The sequence below is a fragment of the Aedes aegypti genome, chromosome 2 (genome assembly GCF_002204515.2).
Source record: "Aedes aegypti strain LVP_AGWG chromosome 2, AaegL5.0 Primary Assembly, whole genome shotgun sequence".
NCBI lineage: Eukaryota > Metazoa > Arthropoda > Insecta > Diptera > Culicidae > Aedes > Aedes aegypti.
This window is the reverse complement of record NC_035108.1, coordinates 97,579,216-97,601,797: the sequence shown is the minus strand read 5'-3', so window position 1 is coordinate 97,601,797 and position 22,582 is coordinate 97,579,216. Positions and strand designations below refer to the sequence as shown.

At 39.5% G+C, this 22,582-nt stretch overlaps 1 protein-coding gene across 6 annotated transcripts in view; it reads right to left on the bottom strand.

The window, feature by feature from the left end:
- The window catches only part of LOC5571596 (arginine kinase), a 166,945-nt gene that overhangs the window by 12,409 nt on the left and 131,954 nt on the right, over nucleotides 1-22,582 (bottom strand). For 4 of the 6 annotated variants that reach the window (XM_021841640.1, XM_021841644.1, XM_001653673.2 and 1 more), the window contains one exon: nucleotides 4,296-4,477. In XM_021841640.1, the coding sequence (XP_021697332.1) occupies nucleotides 4,296-4,477 (182 nt within the window). Of the gene's footprint in view, nucleotides 1-4,295; nucleotides 4,478-5,209; nucleotides 5,332-11,204; nucleotides 11,489-12,011; nucleotides 12,044-22,582 lie in introns of those variants that run through there. The other 2 variants (XM_021841643.1, XM_021841641.1) reach the window with 2 other exon arrangements.

Below are 22,582 nucleotides of genomic sequence, written 5' to 3'. Positions count from 1 at the left end.
CGATTTTTCGTTTTTCGAAATTGTACCCCAGTATGTTGCCGTAAGACGTTATCCAACGTCAAAAAAATCAATGAATCATAGTTTAAATTTCATCCAAACATCAATAAGAGCAGCGTTATCTACAAATTTGACGACCTGCAGCACAAAATTGTGACGTGCTGGAACATTTCTGAAAACGTCAACGGATTTGATCATTGAGACACGCAAAAAGGTTATTTTTGTTCCGCTGTGTACTCGCAGGTCTAAGATGTTTAGTTCCTTCAATTCAAACTTCGTCAAATAAAAGAAAAAAAAATGGAGAGATTGGAGGAAACGAAATAAGGAAGGAACAATTCAATCAAAGACCCGGAATATTTGGACTACACGAGAACAATTTTCCATGAGATTCTTTCTTTGAAATTTAAGAGCTTATGTAAGATCAGAAGTATCCTATTTTTTATGTTTTTGCTCAAATCAAAGAGGTGTTACCAGAGATGAATAGAGACATAGTAGTCGGGTTCAGATCGGGTACCACTTCTAGTAAAGCATGTGCCCCCTTGGTGTAAGGTAAGGTACCCAGGTTTGACAGATCGCAGTACACCTTTCACTGCGATTCACATTTTACACAAAATTTTGGGCACCTGGGAGGATGGAGCTCTTTATTTCGTCTTTGGTATAGCAAAAGGATACTGTTTGACATGAATACCGTGCACCCCCGCTAATTTGAACGGTACCTCATGCAAACCATCGGGGTTCATTTTTAATTTGAACATCTAGTCACCCTAGAAACGTGTTTCTGGTTACCTCTTTCTCTGTTTTGTTTTGATTCTGCGTTTCGTTCCACAGTGTTCCATTTCATTTTACTCCGTTCCATGAGCTAAATGACGTTTGAACCATTTTTAATCTGGACGATGTGCAAATTAGCGGGGTACAAATTAGTGTTCAGATTAAATGTGGTCAAACCAACGGTACGCGGTATAATTTCAAGGCTGGTAGCGAGTCACTTTTTAGTGACTTGGTCACTTTTTTAAGGCCAGTCACTTTAAAGTCTCTTTTTTGAAGCCATTTCAACTTAAGTCACTTTTTTCGTCATAAAGTCACTTTTTTTCAACTTTTTCGAGATAAATTTTCGGGAGAAAATTAGGAATAGGCCTTTTTTTTAATTTAGGCTAAGTTTTAAGTTAGGTCATCACCAGAACAACTTCATGTCAGTATCATAATATTGGTTCAAGTGGAAAAAGCTTGGACAAAACTTAATCTTTCATAGAGTTCCATGTATTTTGTAATAGTAAGTTATTGGTGAAAGTTCATTGTTATAAACTAAAGGTTTAAATGTTTAGTATTATTTTTGAATATCTTGTTAATTCTCATTTAGTTCATACTCTGTGGTGGATAATTAGATGTTTATCTTCTATTGTAGAACACTACGTTTTAAAATATGCATCCTTATTATTCTCTTTGTCTTCGAAATTCGTTTTATTAACCAAACACTCCTGATATAAAGCACAATAGCTCCTTGTATTTAACACCAAAACGCGAAACAAAGAATAATTATTAAATGTTCTATTTGAGAGTAAAAATTTATCTTACTTCTTAGAACAGACTTTATTTACAAACCAAACCTTCAAAAATGGCCGGATAGATCTTAGCTAGAGTGTACCCTAAGTTTTTTTTTACGTCGGTCGACGTCCCGCGTAAAAAAATCGCGTTATTTAAAAAATACGAAAAACCGCGTTATTAAAAAAACGACGTGAAAAAAGACCACCTGTTATGTTTTTCGACGATTCATTTATCGCGAATTTAATGTTTTCATTGAATCGTTCATGAAGTCATGCATGCTTTCTTCAAAGAATTGTGGGGTGTCGGATCTTTTTCTTAGCTTTTTTGATTCAGGAGGCTTTTTGAAAGCCACAGAGTTTATATTTGACAATAAGTTGCGCGGTATTGAAGTATTTTTTTATTGCATAGTTTATTATAATTCGACCAACTATAACCCCCAATGTCAAGTGAATCATGAAAGTGTCCAAGTAATTTTGATTGAAATATTAGAAGCTTAGTGCTATTAACTATATAAACAGCATAACTCAGAAGAACAGTTTTTTAAGCCTATCTTCTATATGCTAAATGTCCATTCGGCCAAACGTACCTCCCATCAAACTTACTGATGGAAAATTTCAATGCCACTCAGGTTTATATCAACCATTTGTTCTTCCTTAGTCGGCATTTGAAGGACGCGGTATTAAGCAGTATTTCAATCGTATTCGATCTTCTATCATCATTTTTAATTTGAAATATTGAATAATGCACAAGTATAACATTTTCCGTAACCTTGATCTAGTTACATAAAATATCGATCCGAGATGAACCAGCCTCGGGCTGAAAGTCTCGTTAATAAAAATATTAATGGCAATAAAAAATAAAATATTAACCTTGTTAGGCAGAAAAGTTAGAGCTTGGATGGAAATGTGGAATGACAAAAATTTTGATTATGTTCAAAAATTTTATTAAAATTTACAAAATCAAATACTTTATGATATAAAAGCAACAATATTCTGAAAAGATTGAAAATCTGCTAAAAAAAGGATTATTTACGTCAATGATAACTTTTCTGTTCGAAAAAAAGTACGCAATATCTTGAAATTTTGGAAGTGCAATAAAAATTTCCAAATAGGTATGATACTCAACTAGATCTACTACCTGCACCTCATTTTGAATATTCCCTATCATATTGGATATTGATCGTAAAACAGTAGGTATATTAGAATTGAAATGAAACTGATTACGGTTTGATTTTCAAGTCACTTTTAGTCACTTTTTAGAGAATCGAAAGCCACTTTTTAGTCACTTATTTCGCAAATCTGGTCACTAAAATATCTTTTTTCGGTGCCACTTTTTGCTACCAGCCCTGGACATAATAAAAAATACTCCAATCTTAAAAAGTTTGAACGATTTTTATGACTTTTTTGTCCAACAGAAAAAATAACATAATTTAGAGAAAATTTGAAAATATTTTTTGTCGTTTACACTTACTCACTGCTTCAAACCCCCAAGGATTTTCACACATTTCGAAATAAGAACCAGTCCTGTCTATTAGGACCCTTTCGAGTGGTCTCTTATGGGTTTTTAGCTTGCAGATTTTGGGGATGCCTATCAGGTGGCACATGTAAAGGCCTATCAGAACGTAGCACTCAAGGCCAAAATAGCCCCTTCAAAAGCGCTCCATTTGGTAAGTTCTGTAACTTTTGCTTTTACAAAAATTCTATTCAGATTTAACAAATCTTCTGATTACTAATTAGCAAGAAATTCAGCAAACACTTCTTGTTGACTTCTACTCAGAAGTCCGAAAGTTTGCAAAACTCCCGATGACTTATCTCCAGAAGTCCAAAAAGATCCTACTCGAGAAACTTCTGAGCTATTCTTAACCAGTGCTGTGAAAAACTCAAATTCTCACAACTCATGCGTGAATCACGCAACTCAGCAGTCGAACAAATCGTTGGTCTGTTAAACTCATTGCCTTATATTTCCGCAGTTTTCTAGCACAAAGCAATGATGATTTGTAAGTCTGGTAGAACTATAGTAATCCTTTCCAACGAGTGATTGAGTGATTTTGTATCGAAAACTCAAGCATGAGCTTTGCGTAGCAGATCTCTAATGAGTTTGCTCCTCGGGAGAGTACATTGAATATGATATGAGTGTAAGTCAATCAACACTGTTCTTAACTGGAGAGAACTATACGATCGCGTCCCAATCTGTGAACAGAATTTGCAATTATGTGCAGTATGATTGTAATCAAATCCTGCATTAATTGAAAACGCGGGCTTATTTAAATTAACTCTGTTTATTGCTTCTGACTCTAAGCAATTGGTCGCTACGGTGTCAAATTTCATAGTGTTTCTGTAGTCGATCTATGCCATACACCATCCGTTCAGTTTTTCGATGACTCAGTCAATTGTTAATGGAAAAAAGTGAGGTTGGGAATCAAAATCGTGTCCATATCGCTTTCAAAGTTGTAACTTTGTATGTTACTTCGAGACTACAGAATCAAGTTACCAACATTTACTTAAAATTTCAAACGAAATCCTTTAAAAACTATCTCTGGGACTAAATATTTTATCTTTAAAGCAATGTGTAAAAATGTTGCAAGTAGATTTAAGAAGAAACTGGCAGTGAAAAAATGTCAAGAGCACAACGTTACATGAACATCTGAGTACTAGATTCAACATCTCTTTCTTCGAAACTTTGAAGACCTACTCTTTCCCAACTATCAGGTCAAACCTCATAACCCAAACTGAACCCCCCCCCCCCTCAATACGTACCAGATTGGACGCAGTCCAGCAGGGTGGATCCGAACGAGGTCTTCTTGTTCTTCAGAGCGTCGAAGACTTCCTTGGTCAGATACTTCTTCAGCAGGGACTTGGAGTCCGAGGCGGCCAGCTTGGCGAAGCCAGCTTCCATCTTTTCCATAACGGCAGCGTCAACCATGGTGTCTGATTTGTTTCTGCAAGTAGATTAAGCAAGGCGGTGGGGGTTTAGATTAAATCACATTAGGACGAGTGGTTTCGTAAGCTAAAAAAGAAATACACTGATTGACGTAGATTCTACTTGATTGAAGCGATAATTACTCGTGGAAGCTATATGATCCCGAAACGGTACGAATTTTGGACTCTTGGTCGTAACGGAATGGTAACCAATGTGCGGCATAATTTGAAAGCGGATGCGAAATTTACTATCGAGAAAGAAAGACACAGAACAACAACTACCCGTCCGTCGCCCTATGGGTGTGGGATTTAATTTTCCCATCGCACGCCAAAAGGGTGTGCGAAAACTAAGTTCAATCTTATTAGTTTATCGGGGTGTGTTGCGCTCAGCCCGAACAAAAGTTCATTAATCCAATTGGGTTGAGATGTCCGATAGCGAGAGAGGGAGAGAGCAAGAGCGAAAATCGAAACCGACCAAAAAAGGGCATTTCGGACGTCTTGCTCTTGCTCGCAACGGTTCCCACAGCTCTTCCAATTCGATTGTTCGAGCGGCCAGTGGGAATGTGGAATTAATTCGATCGCTCGTCGAAAGAACTTCGCAAAATTGGAAATATCTCCGGGCCAGTGGAGTGGGTTCCTGGGTTGGGGGTGGGGGTAGTTGTTGTTTGGTTGCACACGCGTTGGTATCGAGGTTCGTCCATTCATTATGCCGCACTTACCTCGACAAAAATACCATCGAGTTTGATACACACCCTTCACCGCCATTGTTTGTGGCGTCGCCGTCGGTTCCTCCGGCGGCAGCTGTTTCATTCTCCACCACCTTTTCCTTCTTATCTTTGGACGCACAACCACCCATTTTTTTGCTGATTTTTTTCTGATTTGGGGTTGTTTTATGTTTAGTGGGAAATTAATTAACACTACTACTGTCTTATCCTTCTTGTTCTTCTTCTTCCTAGTTTGTTGCGTTTGTGTGTAGGTGTTTTCGCGAGGCGCGTTTTCAGTTTGTTGAAATCGATTTGTTCAAGGGAAGTTTTGGGCTCTTAAACGTATATAGTCAATTCCGTTGGCTAGTGCTAGTACATGGAAATTATTTGCAGGGAATGTTGGGTTCGAAAGCCAAGGGATGAGTATTCTAAAAGGTGTTGCTTCTTCGCGCTCAGTCGTCAATCCTTGATGGTGCGCGTGGTTTACCCCACAGAAGCTGCAGTCAATTTTGCGTCGTTCGATGTCTAACAGTTGGCAACTCTTGCACTCTTCGTCCTCGACTTCACCAAAATGTGTATAATATATCACACACCCTCCTTTTCTAATAATCCAAAGCGAGAGATTCAAATCACACGCACTGTCCCCTTCCTCCGCTACGGTTTTGCTTGTTGACTACTCCTAGTGCTGCTTTCGATGGGTACCGTGAACGTACCATATTTGACGCGGGTCCAAACTTGACGCATTTTCTAATTATTTTGATTATAAATTTATTCTAGTTCAGAATAGCATTCAAAAATTTATTCCTAAATCTTCATTTACATGTTATTGTAAGATTTCAATAAAAAAAAGTTTATTTTTGAGTAAAAATAGGCAAACAATAAACATTATTTGAAAATGCATCCGACAAGTGCGTCAATTTTTTCATTCCTTAGGGAATGTGCTAAATATTGTTAAACATTTTTCATGAAAATATTGTGCTGTTTTACAGCAATATCATCAACAACAGTCAGTAATATTCTTTTATTCATAAATTGATGTCAAAATTTTTCTATTTTTAAGGTTTAAGACATATTTTTGTATGAAAATCTTGTGCGTCAAATTAGGCACACAATGTTCCTAATTATTTGCTATTTTGTTCAGCATGTTTTGTTGAATCGAAAATAGGAAAAGAAATATTTATGGTAATGGCATTAAAAAAACCGTCCGCTGAACAACCCAATGTTTTATGTAATCACATGTAAAGGGTCATCCATAGATTACGTCACGTTTTTAGGAAGAGGAGAAGGTTCAGGGAAACGCAACGATTCATACAAAATATGTGCACTTTTCATAAAATAAATGTGGCCAAGGTTGAGAGGGGTTGAAAATTGAACAATTTATCGCGGTTTATGGACGTCCCCTAATGTTTTAAGGAAGCTTCAATAAATGCTCCAGGAGGTGAGGTGTAGGTTCAATGGTTTGTTTCGTATAATTTCTACAATAGGGGGTGTCCATGAGTTACGTGTCACAAAAAATACCATTTTCTAGAAAAACCCCGCCCATCCGCCCTACGTCACGCTTTTTATATGGAGCCTTAAAAAAACTTATATGATTCGTCACATCTTGAATAGAAGAAAAATTCGAAAAATTGAATTGAAAGTGAAGGTAGAACATCTCCTACCCCCTAATAACATGACGTACTTTATGGAAGACCCCATATATGGTTCTCGATCTATTTCGAGGCCTATACTGCCGTTAGTTCTACGCATATTTGTCCCGCGGTCCATATGGGTGACATAGACTATGGGACAAGTAGGCGTAGTTCACGTGTTATAAGTAACGAAGATCTCATACGGACATATTTGGAACCGGTTGTTTTCGTTCTATTTTTTGACCAATTTGTCCAATTTGTTTGCAACTACCTTCCCCGTTCCAGCGCAACGTAGTTTTCAAACCTTGCCCTTGTCTGATATCGCGACGAAAATTCATTAAACTAAACAATAATGCTTAACTATGGGTTGAACTCAATCGCCGGTTTTATTTTCTACACTAACTAAACGCATAGCAAAAGTACTACCGGATGACGTCATTCAAAACGTTTTCCAAAGGTTCTAACTTTTATGTCCACTCTAAAGCGCTTTTTTCAATTAATTGAACTATTGAATACTGAAACTCTTGTATATTTTAAACTTTAGCAATTATTTGTAAGTGCGTCAAATAAGGAACATAGTGCGTCAAATTAGGCACATTGAAGAATTGATGCGTCAATTAAGGAACCTAATGTGTTCCACAAAAAGTCAATCAAACATAAAGAAAAAAACATTTCATATTTTTCTACTGATTTTTCCTTAATTCTATAATAGTTGAGCTAGCATATGTTCAAATTTCAACAAAATCGGAAAGATTTAGACGATTTGACAAGAGTTTGAATTTAGAATTTTCTTAACCGCGTCAAATATGGTACGTCCACGGTAGTTCCCTTTCAGTTTCAATTACTGGGATTCATATAAATATGTATATCATTCGATCGAAAACGGAAAATATCACACACGAAAGTTTGGTTTTGGCTTAGAACTATGTTTGGCCTCCGATTTGTGCACTTGGCATCCGGATTTTCCGACTCTAGCGCGGTGGGCTTCGACTCATGCAAGATGAAAACTGTAGCTTCCACACCCTTTTTTCTCGGCTTTTCGATTTGCAGAACACACAGCCTGCGATCACTAGTCCGATTACTTCGAATTAAAGCATTCTTCTGCTGGAAGCCGTCGTTCCTCGGATCAAACGATACTCGCGATCAATTCCGGATTCCGGATACCTCAATCCCGGCTCTGGTGGCAGTGATTTTATGTACGGGAAACTCTAGGAAAACTGGTCCTTCGTTTGGGCGGCTATGTCTTCTAGCAACTACTGCTCCGGGACTCGCCTATATCACTATTCTACTGTGCGTTCGCTTTCGACTTCGACTCCGAAACCGGCCTCTTGGCGGTGGCGCTCTACCGACACGAACGCCGACGATGACTACCCTAGTCTCTGATTGCGTCCAACAAGGGGTAGTTTTCTCTATAACGGGAGGGTTCGCTCTAATCATCTCGTGTGCTTCCATCTCTCTTCAGCTACCGAGCGCATGGAGAGATGCTGTCTCCTTCCTGCTCCCGTGGCGAACGCCTGGTGTTGTTACCGGGTGTGCCCGCGCCGAAAGGACATGATTCTCTTCGCGCTCATTGACATCGCAACAATCGTCGTCGTCGTCGTCATCGATGGAAATTCTCTGCACCCTTCGCTCGGAAAGCGCGCGCGGCCGGCCAGCCAGGACGACTGTTGCGTTTGCAGTGGTATTGGTGGTCGGTCGGTCGGTCGGGTCGCACCCTAAATAAGGCGCAAGGAACGAACGAGCGGCACCCCGGCATTGCCAACTGCTACAAACTGAACTGTGCAAGATTAGGAAGGACTCTAGGTCGGTCGCTCGGTTGGATGCGAGTCGTGGCGGTTTCGGCTGACCGATTCCTGTTGCAGTCACCTTTGCCCTTTTGGGATTGATTTGGGCACCGATATGAAGCTGAGGAACTTAATCCAATGCATATTTTGCAGACAATCCTCATCCACTCATGTGAATTCATTTAAATTACTTCATTTTAGGAGTTCGTGACTGCTGTCACGCAGGAACTGCCGCACGTCGTGGAAGTCGATGGAAAGAGGCATTTAATGTTTATTGCCGGCAATTTGCGAGGGTTCGATACGGGCACGGAATGCGCATGACCATTTTGGCGGTGCAATCATTAGGCGCGCGTTTGAAGACTGGTGCTGCCATCTGGTTCGATGCTATTTGCGGCTAGTCACCGGTAGGCTTTGTCCAACAAAAGAGAGAAACATAATTCTTTTCGTAAAGATGTTGCAATCCTTTTGGCAGTATTACCAGTTGCAGATATTCCGATGATTTTTCCGTAATCATACAAAATCTTTATATTGACTTTTGATTCTGTTCGAGGAATTACTCAAATTCAGATTTTCCTAAAAAGCGATATCTACTGAACTCCAAGTTAACATTGATCGTTAGTCAGCATTGATTACATTCTTTCCATTGTTGAGATTTGAGAATGGAAACAGTGTATCATTTGCTCCTAGCTTTGATAGCATTGATGTCATATCTGGTGACGGCTTGCTTGTTGTCACTATCAATAGGCATTGATTATGCCTCCGTTCTTCACGGACCAGTTGATTATTGAAGATTAGAGATTTGTTCCCTACTATGTTCCTGATGACGAGTAGAGGTTTCAAACGAGGAAGTATTCTAATTCTGGTTCTCCAAGATCCAAAAAGCGTTATCTTCTTGACAGTTGAACTTCAGGTTCACATTGATCATTAGTTAGCTTTGATTACTTTCCTTTTGTACTTGAGATGTGTGATGTTTACAGGTTTTCACGGGCGATATTTTAATAGATGGAAGCTGCTGTCGTTTTACAGTTTCATCACATCACATGGTGTCACGGTTTCGAAATACAGATTTACATTGATCATTAGCTAGCGTTGATTACGTTCCTTCCGTTGTTGAGATGTGTGAATATACAGGTGTCGGCGAGTGGTATTTTGATAGATGGAAGCTGCTGTCGTTTTACAGTGTCATCACTTAAGCTGGTCGATATTTCATCGAAATATTCTTTGCTCTAGCTTTGAAAACATTTATGTCACATGTTGTCACGGTTGGCCTGTTGTAGTTTTTTTTCCTTACTATGTTCATGATGAAAAATGAAGATTCTGAACGTGGAATATATCAAATTCTGCTTCTCTCAGATCCAAAAAGCATTATCTACTTGTACTTTGAGCTCCAGATTTACACTGATCATTAGCTAGGGTTGATTACGTTCCTTCCATCGTTGAGATTTGAATTGATGAGGGATGTAGGAACACATGCTCTTTGTAGTATTGCGAGTTGTTACTCCCAGATTTGTTTGTGATGGCGCCTCTCGTTATTGTCACAGTTAAGTCAAAGCTGCTGTCGCTCAACTTTTCAATCAGGGAACCTGATCAAAATTTCATCTAGATATTCTCTGCATCATTAGCTTCACCGTTGATTATTTCTGCTACTCCTTGTGGTTGCTGTCTTTTTACATTTGAATCGCTGACGTTAACCGGAAGAGTTGAATTAGAGGGATTCACACGGTTGGCTTCAAACTGGAACATGGGTAACTGCCAGTTGATGACGAATTGAATCATTAGCTAGAGTTGGTTACGTCCCCGTTCTTTTTGTAACAATGCAGACAGTTACTGTCACGTTCATGATTTAAAAAGACTAAAACGATCGATTGGAATATGGAACCCCCCTCAACTAAAGATCATTAGCTAGCGTAGACAACATTCATGCTCCTGATATTCGTCCCATTTTTCGAGGCTACTAATGTACCATGTAATAAAGTCTTCGATGGACAAAGTATATCGAATTTCAATCGATTGAAAGTTGATTGAACTTGAAGTTGGTATGACCTAATAGATGATTTTCTTCAAGTTTCGAATTTTAATACCTTCGATAGTTGAGTTTCGCGAATCAAATAAGAATTTCACAAAAACCATCTGAGCCATTTAAAATACAATGTTCAGCAGGTTCAATTGTTTCTGATAAATCTTTCAATGAAGTAAAGGTATGATAATCTATCAAATGGCTGAATGAAGTACCCTTTTCGGGTAAATTAAAATATCACAATCAGCTGGTTATTCTTCTGAGCTGCTATCAGACAACCAACTGACCAGAGCCCCACTGTTATCTTATCAACACCTCGCCGGTGCATTTACCGGGAATCCATAATTGTCCGAAAATATCACACGCCGGCATCGATAATGGGGTGCTAAATGTGATTAGCTTATCGTTAGTTAGAAAAGTTACGCAACCCCCAAATTCAAACATCATCCACAGTCGAAATGATTATAGCCAGACGATAAACCGAAAGCTACACGTCATGCTACAAGAAGTTCAATCCTCTCACACTCACTCTCGTTTCCCGTTGCACACACACACACATTCACACCAGAGATCGCTAAAATTTCCACCGGTTCAAAGCACGGAGAGATTACCCGAGATCATCTTCGATCGAGAAGTATCCATTCAGATACAGCACCACCAGCAGGACGAAGTAGGCTGCGAAGGAGCTGTAGAACACCAGCAAGTACTTGCGGTACTTTGGAACGACAACGGTACTGGAGGCAGCTTTGGCCATTTCGGCAAGTCAAAATCCTAGAATATCACAGATTTTCGCGTAAATTTGATCACAACCGGGACGCGAGACACAAGTTTGGAAACGGCATGTTTCCAGCGCGAACGAAGAAGTGCAACTTTCTACCTCCTGTACACCTGCCGGCCTACTGTGTTTGGCGTGTTGCGTTGCGATCGGTTTGTTCGCCGCTACGCAAACAGCAGCAGTAGGCCATGGGAATGGAGGAAGCGCATGTGTTGGTGGAGCGCTGACCGCATGGTTCAACTGGCGCGGTTTAGTTTGCGTGCGTTCGTGCGTTAAGTTCAAATCCTCCAAAATTTCAGCACTCACTTTCTCCTTCGTCTCTTTCGTCCCTCCTTTGGGTGCTTGTGATAACGCAAGAGCTACCTCAAATGGTTTCGGGTTCGAGGAGACTTGAAGTGATCTTCAAAATTGAAGCATTGTAAGCTCTATTGCCGGAAGTAGGCGATTTTCTCAAGTGCCTAACGGATCAAGCTCAAGAGGTTGCTTGGATTGGGGAGTGCGGAGTCGGACGCCACAGCGATTTAAAACACTTCACAAACAGACTTTCGTCGTCATCGGTGCAACGAACGAGGAAGAAGAAGAAGAATCCCGGATAATTGTTCCGATCTGGAGATGGAACGACCATCTTCGTAGTGATACCCACTGGCTGCTGCACACACGCTGATTGTGGAAAGTGGACTGATTGATATTGGCTATTCGTCGAGTGCTTCTTGGTGGACCGCTGCTATCATCAGACACAGACAATGGCCATATTACACATCGTAGCTGCTGGTGGAGCTGTGTGTATTTGCTTGCAGCACTCGACTCGCTCCGCGAGAGTGGTCAACCGTCATCATCCATCTCGCACCAACGGCGGCGAAGACGAAGACGACTTCCCAAGGCTTATCTGACCCGAAGGTACCAGCGAGCAGTAGGCGCTATCAGCAACCCGCCGTGCCTCGCGCCTCCTTGGATAATGCGTGAGACGTCGTCGCCTACTTCGGCCATTACCGGTTATCAATTCAACCCATTGTAGATGATGTCCAGAGAACAACAAAGCCATGTTAATCTCCAGAGGGACGATCTTCGTGTTCAGGTGACAATAATTGATTGCCATACCTGTCCAAAACCCCTACCTCCGGAGATTGACGGTGGAGATTTGAATGAGGTGGCTCTTATTTATGACACAGTCCACACACAATTCGCTACGAAGCGGGTGCGATAAGAAAGTCACATAAGGGGATATGGCAACAGCCGCCGCCGTATGTGCTCAAGTGCATCTTATTGGCGTCATCCAGCAAGGGGATGTGTCGCTTCACTTAGCAGCTGATAAATCCGTTATCTTTTGTCCGACTTGCAAAGGCAAGGTTGGTTGCGCAAAGGTTTGCACTATTCGCCGCTAGGTGGCCAACGAGCTTCGCAGACGAAAGCCGGCAAGTAGATGCACTGTCAAGGCCAATGTCACGGTTGAGGGAAAGGCAGTTGCAGAAAGTGCGATTACGTAATCGCAGTAGAGTTGGTTGGTTTTAAATTTATTACCGCTGCGTGTTTGGGTAACATTAACGGAAATTTGATGTAGGGTTTCCGGTGAATTATCTTCTCAAATATTTGGTTTATAGTTCAGCAAAAACCAGTACATTGGACATGATACATCTGAACAAATGAATATGTACAGAACGGCTTTGATTTGTTGAAAGAATTGTACAAGATTTCTCCTAAATCATTAAAATTTGTCAATTTTAGTTTTATCTTCTTTTTAAATATTGACGAAAGACTACAATCCTGTACTTTCTGGAAATTGCTACTACTTTTTCAGCTTAGATATATTTAAGGTACCGTGGGGCAAGTGGGTAATGGAATTTGCATAGTTGAGATTCTTCAAATTCTTCTTCTTCTTCTTTCTGGCATTACGTCCCAACTGGGACAGAGCCTGCTTCACAGCTTAGTGTTCTTATGAGCACTTCCACAGTTATTAACTGAGAGCTTACTATGCCAATGACCATTTTTGCATTCGTATATCGTGTGGCAGGTACGAAGATACTCTATGCCCTGGGAAGTCGAGAAAATTTCCAACCCGAAAAGATCCTCGACCGGTGGGATTCGAACCCACGACCCTCAGCTTGGTCTTGCTGAATAGCTGCGCGTTTACCGCTACGGCTATCTGGGTCTAGAGACTTTAAATTAAAACAAATGAGGTCGTGTATATTTTTTAGCTTGACTCCCACCAAATATAAGCAGCATGCTGAAATTGATTTTTACGAAAAATTGAAGAAAAAAATACAGAAAATGTTTTTGAAAAATGTCTCCTTACTTTTCACTTGCCCCAAAAGTGGGGCAAGTGAAAAGTTTACCGTTTTGAACAATAAATTCAAAAACAAACAGTTATATTCACGATTTCTATTAGCTTTAACATTTGTTAAGACTTCCCAATGAACAATAACATAAGTAACATGTAAACAAAGAAAATGTTATTCTTTTCACTTGAATTTTCTTCTCTTCAGTTATGTTAGTTTGAATGATTCGACAACATTATAACTGCAACATTTCCAATGTTAGTTCTTACATTATAGGACAGCAATTGCATTTCTGCTCTGTAGAATTTCACCGCTCGTTATTTGTTTTTGAGAAAGTCGGATATAACGTCGGATAACTCTTCGGGAGAAATCAAACGGAATCCTTCAATAACGTATTTAGAATCTTTTTTATGTGGATAGACCTATACCCCATTTTTATGTTTTGAACTAGCTTACATAGACATTCCACGAGATTTCCGTGTGTTCTCTAATATTGCAACATTTCAGTCAACGTCTTCTTTTCAATTGGCTGCCCGAAGTAGACATATTAATATTGTAATGTTTGGCAACATCTTTTAGAGAAGTTCCATGATTTCTAATAGCTTTTAACGCTTGAGTATAGTGTTTCTTGAATTATCAGCACGTTATATTTTTCTATGATAATTGCGAACCATGTTAACTTATGGATACTTAAAGAGAAAACACAAATTCAATCTCTAATGATAAACTTTTCACTCGCCCCACCTGATAAGAAAATTGACGGTGTTTAAATTTAGTTATTTTTAGGTCTACGTCAAATTAATTCTAAAACTTTTTTTTATTGAAGTTTGAAACTGTCACATAGGACAACTAAGAAGTGGTACAGTATATTATTTTCCGCAACTTTTTTCCACTGAAAATATTAAAATAAGAATGTACGTCGCCAACTTGTTACGGAGTAACAGTTGACAGGTTAACAATTTGTCGCTCTATTATGCAATAATGGCTGAAAAATCTCAGAAATCTCTTACCTATCGTAATGTTCTCAATGGCCTCAAAGGTTTACACACGAGTTTAAAACGTTAATTTACATATTCAGTAAAATATATCAATTGTTTTCACTTATCCCATTTACCCACTTGCCCCGCGGTACCTTATCCAGAATCTCTTCACGGGGCTTCTCCATGAGTAGAGTGCTCCAATAGTATTTTATAAAAAATCAGAAAAGCACTCTCAATTCTCCGGAGAAACATTCTGAAATTTTTCTGAGCAGCATTCTGAAATGCTTCTGAGCAGCATTCTGAAATGCTTCTGAGCAGCATTCTGAAATGCTTCTGAGCAGCATTCGGAAATGCTTCAGAACAGCATTCTGAACTGCGTAAACGAAGCATTCTGAAATGCTTCAGCATAGCATTCTAAAATGCTTAAGGAAAGCATCCTGAAATGCTTCAGAACAGCAGTCTGAAATGCTTCAGAAAAGCATTGTGATATGCTTCAGCAAAGCATTCAAGAATGCTTCAGAAAAGCATCCTGGAATGCATCAGAAAAGCAACTTGGAATGCTTTAAAAAAAAACATCATGGAATGCTTCAGAAAAGCATTCTGAAATGCTTCAGAAACGCATTTCCAAATGCTTCAGAAAAGCATTTTGAAATGCTTCAGAACAGCATTCTGATATGCTTCAGAAACGCATTCCCAAATGCTTCAGAAAACAATTCTGGACTGCTTCAGAAAAGCATTTTGTATTGCTTCAGAAAAGCATTCTGGAATGCTTCAGAAAGCATTCTGAAATGCTTCAAAAAAGCATTTTCAAATGCTTCTCAATCAGAAAATCAGAAAAGCATTTTGAAATGCTCCAGAACAGCATTCTGGAATGCTTCAGAAAAGCATTCTTATATGCTTCAGAACAGCATTCTGAAATATGCTTCAGACAAACATTTTTGAATACTTCACAAAACCATTCTGAAATGCTTCAGAAAGGATGCTCAAATGCTTCAGAAAAGCATTCTAAAATGCTTGTGAAAAACATTCTGAAATGCTTCAGAAAAATATTCCAAATTCTTCAGAATAATATTTCGAATTCTTCAGGAACGCATTCTGCATTCTTCAGAAACGCATTCTGAGTGCTTCAGAAACGCATTATGAATGATTTAGAAACATATTCTGAATGCGATTTGAACCTTACTAATGAGTTTTATCTCTTCACAGTCCGAAGAAGTGTTACGTAACAGGAGGCAAACACGCCAGACTTAAAATTTACTGCCTCCGTTTCCCAAAATAGCTCCAGACCGATAAAGAAACGTACAACAGCTGTGCAATCACGATTCTTCCATTCTTATCAATAATTTAAAAACGACCGCAGTCGAAATCAATTCAATACTACAAGATAGACAAAAACCGTTTCCATTTAAGGCATTGAAAAGAAGTAGATATCGCAAAAAGTGACGCAACCCTAATCATGCGGTCGCGCACAATTTCGCGCAGTTCATTAGCATACTTTTATTGGAAGATTACGGGCGACGCGGACGGCGATTTCTTTCGTCCGTCCGTCTTTGCAACCATACGGAGAGATTGACCACTTGTGCCCGGAGAAAGGAAGTGTAGTCATTATGGGTTGTTTAGAATTCAAATTTCCGAACATTCGACGAATGGCAAGCTCAGCGATATAACTTCGTCGTGCGGTTAGACAAACAGACGTAACACAGACGAATTTTCGATCGGGCTGTTAGTTACACTCGATTCAACGGCGGGTGACGTTTTAATGATAATAACTGTGCCTGAACCAGTAACTGATGGCAGCTTCCAGCGATCTCGACTGCCATCAGAGATCGGCACAGCAGGCTTTGATCTGGGAGCGCATGAGTACGAAGTCATCCAGTTCGGATTGATGGTTCCGTTGCATAGGCTTTCTCCTGGGATTGCTGTGTGATTAGTAGGCCGATCATGGCAAACTGCGGTTAGATCATGTCACGCAAGCAAGCACACATGTTAGATGGTTTCATGCGGAGGTTTTTGATCTTGGAAGGTTGGCAAAACTGTCACCGAGGAACAAGGTGAACGACCTGAGACGGTCATTACTCCGGCACAATCCTCTTGGTGTGTTGGTTTGCTCTTGGAGATTTCAGTACTGAAGATTCGATTGATTTGTGCGATAGCTCCAGACGCTATATTCTCCATCATTTCAGGGCTCTGGGTTGTCGGGCTGTTACTGAATGGTGGAAGTTAGCGTGCAAGGGGACAAACAAACTATGGGGACATGCATGTTCTAGAAGCTTCTTCTAACGACTACGAACGAAAGCGCAGAGACATTTGTTCTCATTCTATCTACCACACAGAGAGCATACGCGATCGCGCTAATGAAACTCAATTGATCGCTCAATTAGTGGAGCTGAAGAGTGTTTGTTATGCTGAGGCAGTAGTCACTCGGAGCCGCATTCCAGGTTTTAGGAGTTGTTTGCGCTACTTTCGGGAAATGTGGCCATCTGCCAACCCGTCGACAGATGATGGCCGGTAATAAATTCGCCCAGAAATAAAACTCAACGCCGAAGTCCTGGCCGTTTTCCAAGAACGTCTCGAATAATGATCCACAACACATCAAAGAACGAGACACAGGGGGGGCAATTATCGCCGGACCACGACGCGAGTCGTGCCGTTTTGTCGTCGGAATTGCACCGGCAAACTGACACAATTGAAAGCGATGGGAATGGACGCGCGTCATGAAACTCGCAAGGCACGTTTCATATGCGCGCAGTGAACCGCATTCCACCACCGTCCACCACTAAGCTGTCCACAGATGACGGCTAGCTTCCACGTTGGTCTTCGCCAGAAGAGGGGGCGCAAGCACCGGAAGTATTCATTACCGAGCAACGAAACACATGTGCGGGGAGGGGCACTTCTGTCAGTGCCATGAAACCGGTAGGGTTTCTATGACGTATGTTCATCAGACGAGACGATGATCACTTACGCCTTCCCATCCCATCTCTCAGCCATGTGAATTGCGAGGGAATGGGAACGGATGGTGGGATTCATGCTTTATTGATCCGACGACCGTTTATGATCGCGATAGCAGATTGGGGCGGGCCCATCGGGGAATTGCACGTTGTACTCTGCGTTAATCTGGTTCGGTTATCGTTTGTCCATTCATCTGCATCATGGATCGAACTCATGATTTGATGAACAGATGGGCGAATAACAGCTCAAAACCTTACAAAAGTTGTCACGTTGGCAACAATGCCATGCTCTTACTTGGAGTATTTCCATCAAATGTGGACCTGCTCCGGCTTTCGTACAGACAATACACTGTAACCTCAAATAACGAACTAGATCGGGGGTTCGTAAATTGAATCAGTGCGTAAACGAGGTTTTGCCTTTTGAAGTCTTCTTGTACAGCCAGTGACAAAAGTTAGTAACCAAATGCTGTTTTTCCATACAAAATGCCCAAGTTTGGAGATATGTATCTCAGCTTCTGGTTGGCCGAATTGACTGAAATTTGGATGACGAACTACTAACCAACTTCTTCTTCTTTCTGGCGTTACGTCTCCACTGGGACAGAGCAAGCAAGTCATTGAGGGGTTTATTCTGTTTTTATTCAAATATACTGTTTTTTATGTTTTCAAGCTGTCCAACGGTATTTTTAAGTAATTTTTCCTATCCAACAGGAAAACAAGTAATTCATAGAAGACAGGCTTGATTTTTTGGCTCCCAATGGGATACATAACAATTGATATGGAATGAAAAAATGCTGAAAAAACTTCTAAGTCATTTATCTCCAAGCATGACTTTTTCACTTGCTTTTAACCACCTTAATTATTGGAACAGAGGCTCTCTTTAACAGATGCATGCATTAATTATCTGATAACATTTCTTCTGTTGAAATCGAGCTGTTAACAATATATGATTTGGAACCAATTTGAAATCTAAACAATTATAGAGTAAGATATATCAAGCTATTTCTAGAAAAGATTCAGACTGGTAGAAACATTATGAATCATTTTTCAGACTAGACAACAAACAATGATGACTTGGATGACTGAAATTTTCAAAAAAAATTGACCAAATAGTAACTAATAAGGGGCATAAAAACTGAAAACATTAGTCTTAAAATAAGTCTCAAAACGAAAAAACATTCGTAATAAACATGAACTAACCATATTACGTGAATTTTTAAGTGATATTGTAATCTGTATGGCTTAGTAGTTATCCAGCCAGTACACGACTTGATTGCTCAATTTTTGAATTGTATTCATCAAAATATGGTATGTATGGAGCGTTCTCACATGTATTATATCTATAATTTAAAATTTCGAATGCCAGGAGGAAGAAAAATCATGGACGTTCCAAATCGATGTACTCCGGGATTCAAGTGTTCAGAACAAACTATAATTAATTCTATTAATTTAATATGTTACGTTTTTTGGTATTCGTGAACTTATTCCTGGAGGAGTTAAAGGGTAAATTTTCATCAGAAACTATAGAAGTTGTTTGAGGATCAATGTTTTTAGTGGAATGGACAAAACTCAAAACAGAAAAAGAAAACTTAGAATGAATTCTTATCCAAATAACTGAACGAATGTTCTACTAAGTTTTGAAAGAGTTCTTTGAGTATTTTTGTTTGAGTTTTCTCAAGAAGGTAGGTTAGAGATCCCTTCTGTTATCCACCGAGAATTATACTAGACATTAAGATAGCAATTTGTTGAACAGATCAGACGCAAATACGGCACGAGTTTCAATCAAACTATCCAACCTTAGCCATGAAATTGTTTCAGAAATTGTTCTTCAAATTTTACCAGTTTTCAACACAAATTTTGCCTAAAGCTCAAATAAATTTTATACATTCTGCCAGAATTTTTTGCCTGATGTTTTGCTGAAAAATCCCTCTCTTTTTTGGGTCCTCACTTTCTTCAATTTTAGATGCCAGGATTTAAAATAATATTTGTCTTAAGAATAACAAAAATCTTTATTTCTTGCTGTTTTAGTTGAATACTATAGTGGCTTCACCTTTACATCTAAGAATTTGTTACTTTAGCGACCAACCTATATGAAATAAGTGACTTTTTGGATGAAAATAGTGATTTTTTTGTGGCCAGGTCGAAAATAGTTACCAAGTCACTAAAAAGAAATTCGCTACCAGCACTGGACTTATTCTGAGTAAGACTTCCACACTATTTAAGAAGAAGCGTTTTCAAGGAAGAAGTTGTCAGAGTAAAATTAATCTACGAATTAAAAACTAGTCGTTTGATACCAGTACTTCTTCTACATTCATTTCAAATCGAAAGTTGTTTCCACATCAAGCGATCTTCAGAGTAAATTTAACACAGAATTTAGACATTCTGCGATGTTTCCGTGAAACATCAAGATCAGTATGAACAGTGTATTTCTGAAATCACATCTGTACACTTTGATCCCATCTTAGTCTTGGTCGATTTTCAGATCAATGACTCTATGAATCGTTGATCAAACTAAGACTATGCTTTAAGCAGTGTTGATAGACTCACACTCAAATCTCAATCAATACGCTCTCCCGTGAGAGCAAACTCATTACAGATCTGCTTCGCAAATCTCACGCTTGAGATTTTGATGCAAAATCACTCAATCAACTCAAACCGTAAAAAAATGATTCAGTCGCAAAACCCATCAAAAACTCGTAGGATTACAATAATGTTAACAGACTAACAAGAAATTATTGCCGTTTGTGAGTAAACTTTGGAAATGCGAGACAATGAGTCAAAAAGGTGAGCCAACTCATCCATGATTTTTTGACTGCTGAGTTGCAACTCACGCATGCTCTCTAGCGTGAGTTATGATAAATCGAGTTTTTCACAACACTGGCCTTAAATAGACTACAATCTCAAACAGGTGAAATCCAGAAAGGCTTCAAAATCGGATCTCTGATCAAATTGAAAATTCAGTTTTTAAATTAGGTCTGAAGCTCAAAAATACATTCAACTTAGAGTAGCTTAGCTTCTTTAAAGTAGTTCTCAAAAGCAGTTTTTATGATAATATTGCGACATAGTCAATCTCGATTGATCTGATTTCCACAGTTCGAATGTCGCATGTCACACGCGCATTTTTATCTAGCTAGAGGTCGCTGAACCTAGCTCCAAACTGTGCCTGTATGTATCGTGAAGCGCACATGCGCCACGCCCTCACCACACTTTCGGCTCCTCGTAGTAATACGACGCGCGCGCTTCTGACTCAATTACTTGCTGCTTTTTTGCTTCGTCGACGACCACCATCAGCGTGGTGCACCATCAGCAGATAGCGATGGAAGTCGAGTTATTTGCCGACAACGGCACATTTTTCCCGAATGAGAAGCATCGATTGTTTGCTCGCGGTAGAGTGACTCAAATGTGACTCTCTGTTGGAACTGTTTTATGGCGTTAGAATAAACATGAGCGAATTTGGGAGTAACAAACGAAAAGGGGGTAATTTGCCTTAGCGGTTAAATGTTGACCCTTTTCGTTTGTCACGCTCGTTTTCTGCCGGTGGAACATGCAAGCAAGCACACATAGCGGTGACACATCTCTCTCATGCTATCTATTTTTTTTTCGATTGGGTCCGACAATTACCGAAGTATTGACGGAATGGATGTACTTCACGCGAGCAATTAGCGTAATGTGGGTTTGGTTTCATTTCGCTAACGTGTGATTTGGTAAAGCACCACCTAGTGGTTACTCTTGGAGCGAATTTATCAAGATACGTTCAGCAGTGTTTCCGAACATCCCCTATCCGACCGCTCCTCCGATTGGTTGTACAGTATTGGGACAATAAGTTTGTTACTTTTTCAATTTTTCACACAAATATGGTCAACTTTGAATGACTAGATTTGAGTACCTCTGGACTGATTTAAATGAAATTTTCACTGCACCTCAGCCATAACTTCAATTCCAACAAATGTTTTTCACAGTTGTTTTTCCTTTCACAAGTTCAAACGCAAGAACGGTTTAACTGAAGTGATTATTTTGACATTTTATGTCAAAATTTTCACTTCAGTCAAATTGGTATTGCTTTTGAATAAATGAGTGGTAAAACTACTTAAAAGTAGGGGGATTAGGGGCATAATGAACATACGGGGCGAAATGGACACCCTCTCAATATCTGATAATACACATATTTCATCAAAAGTTCATTCACTGCATGAAATCTGTAATGCATTTGAAATGCTTGACGGTAAAAGTTTTTATTTTTTGCTTCAATTGTTCTTTAAAATTTGACTTAAAATTTTTCTCAGTTTCAAATTGGCATATAAGCAAGACCGTGGAAGAATCTAATTTATGAGCAAAGTAACGAACCCAGAAAGGTTCTTTTTAGCTATTATGATTGAGGGAGAGTCCTTTTGCATATCGGAATGATTGACAGTCATTGAATATGTTGGAATAACTAAATTTCATACAGGTGTTCATTTCGCCCCGATACCTTTTTACCAGCCTTGTTTTCGACCCAATTTTCTATCTCGCTTTTCTGACATATGATATGATTTTTATCACTATGAATGAATGTGGCACGTCGTACTAACATCAAACTTGAAAACTAGCCGGGGGTAAATTAAAAACATTGCCATTTAAGGGTCTTAAAACGAACATTTGCTTAACGTGTCCATTATGCCCCTAATTCCCCTATGTGTTGAAATTCAAGTTATGCTGACGTTCTTTCAAATCGGCCCAAAAATAACTGAGAACTACAGTTCACCAAAGTTCAATTTTGTATGAAAAGTCGTTTCAAAGGAATTGTCCAATACTGTACGAGTTCTGATGTGACTGTGTTAATATGCTCAAAAACACACGCACTCGGATCGCAAGCGGGTTAGTCGGAATTGGCAACACGCCACTTCAGGGGAGGGACTGTAATTAGTGTTATCAAACTGTTGGCGTTATCTTCTGGGGCGCGGGATACGGGGCTTTCACACAAGCTTAGTATGGATGGAGTGTACATTTCTGTTTTGCAATGATGGTTCACACTGTGCT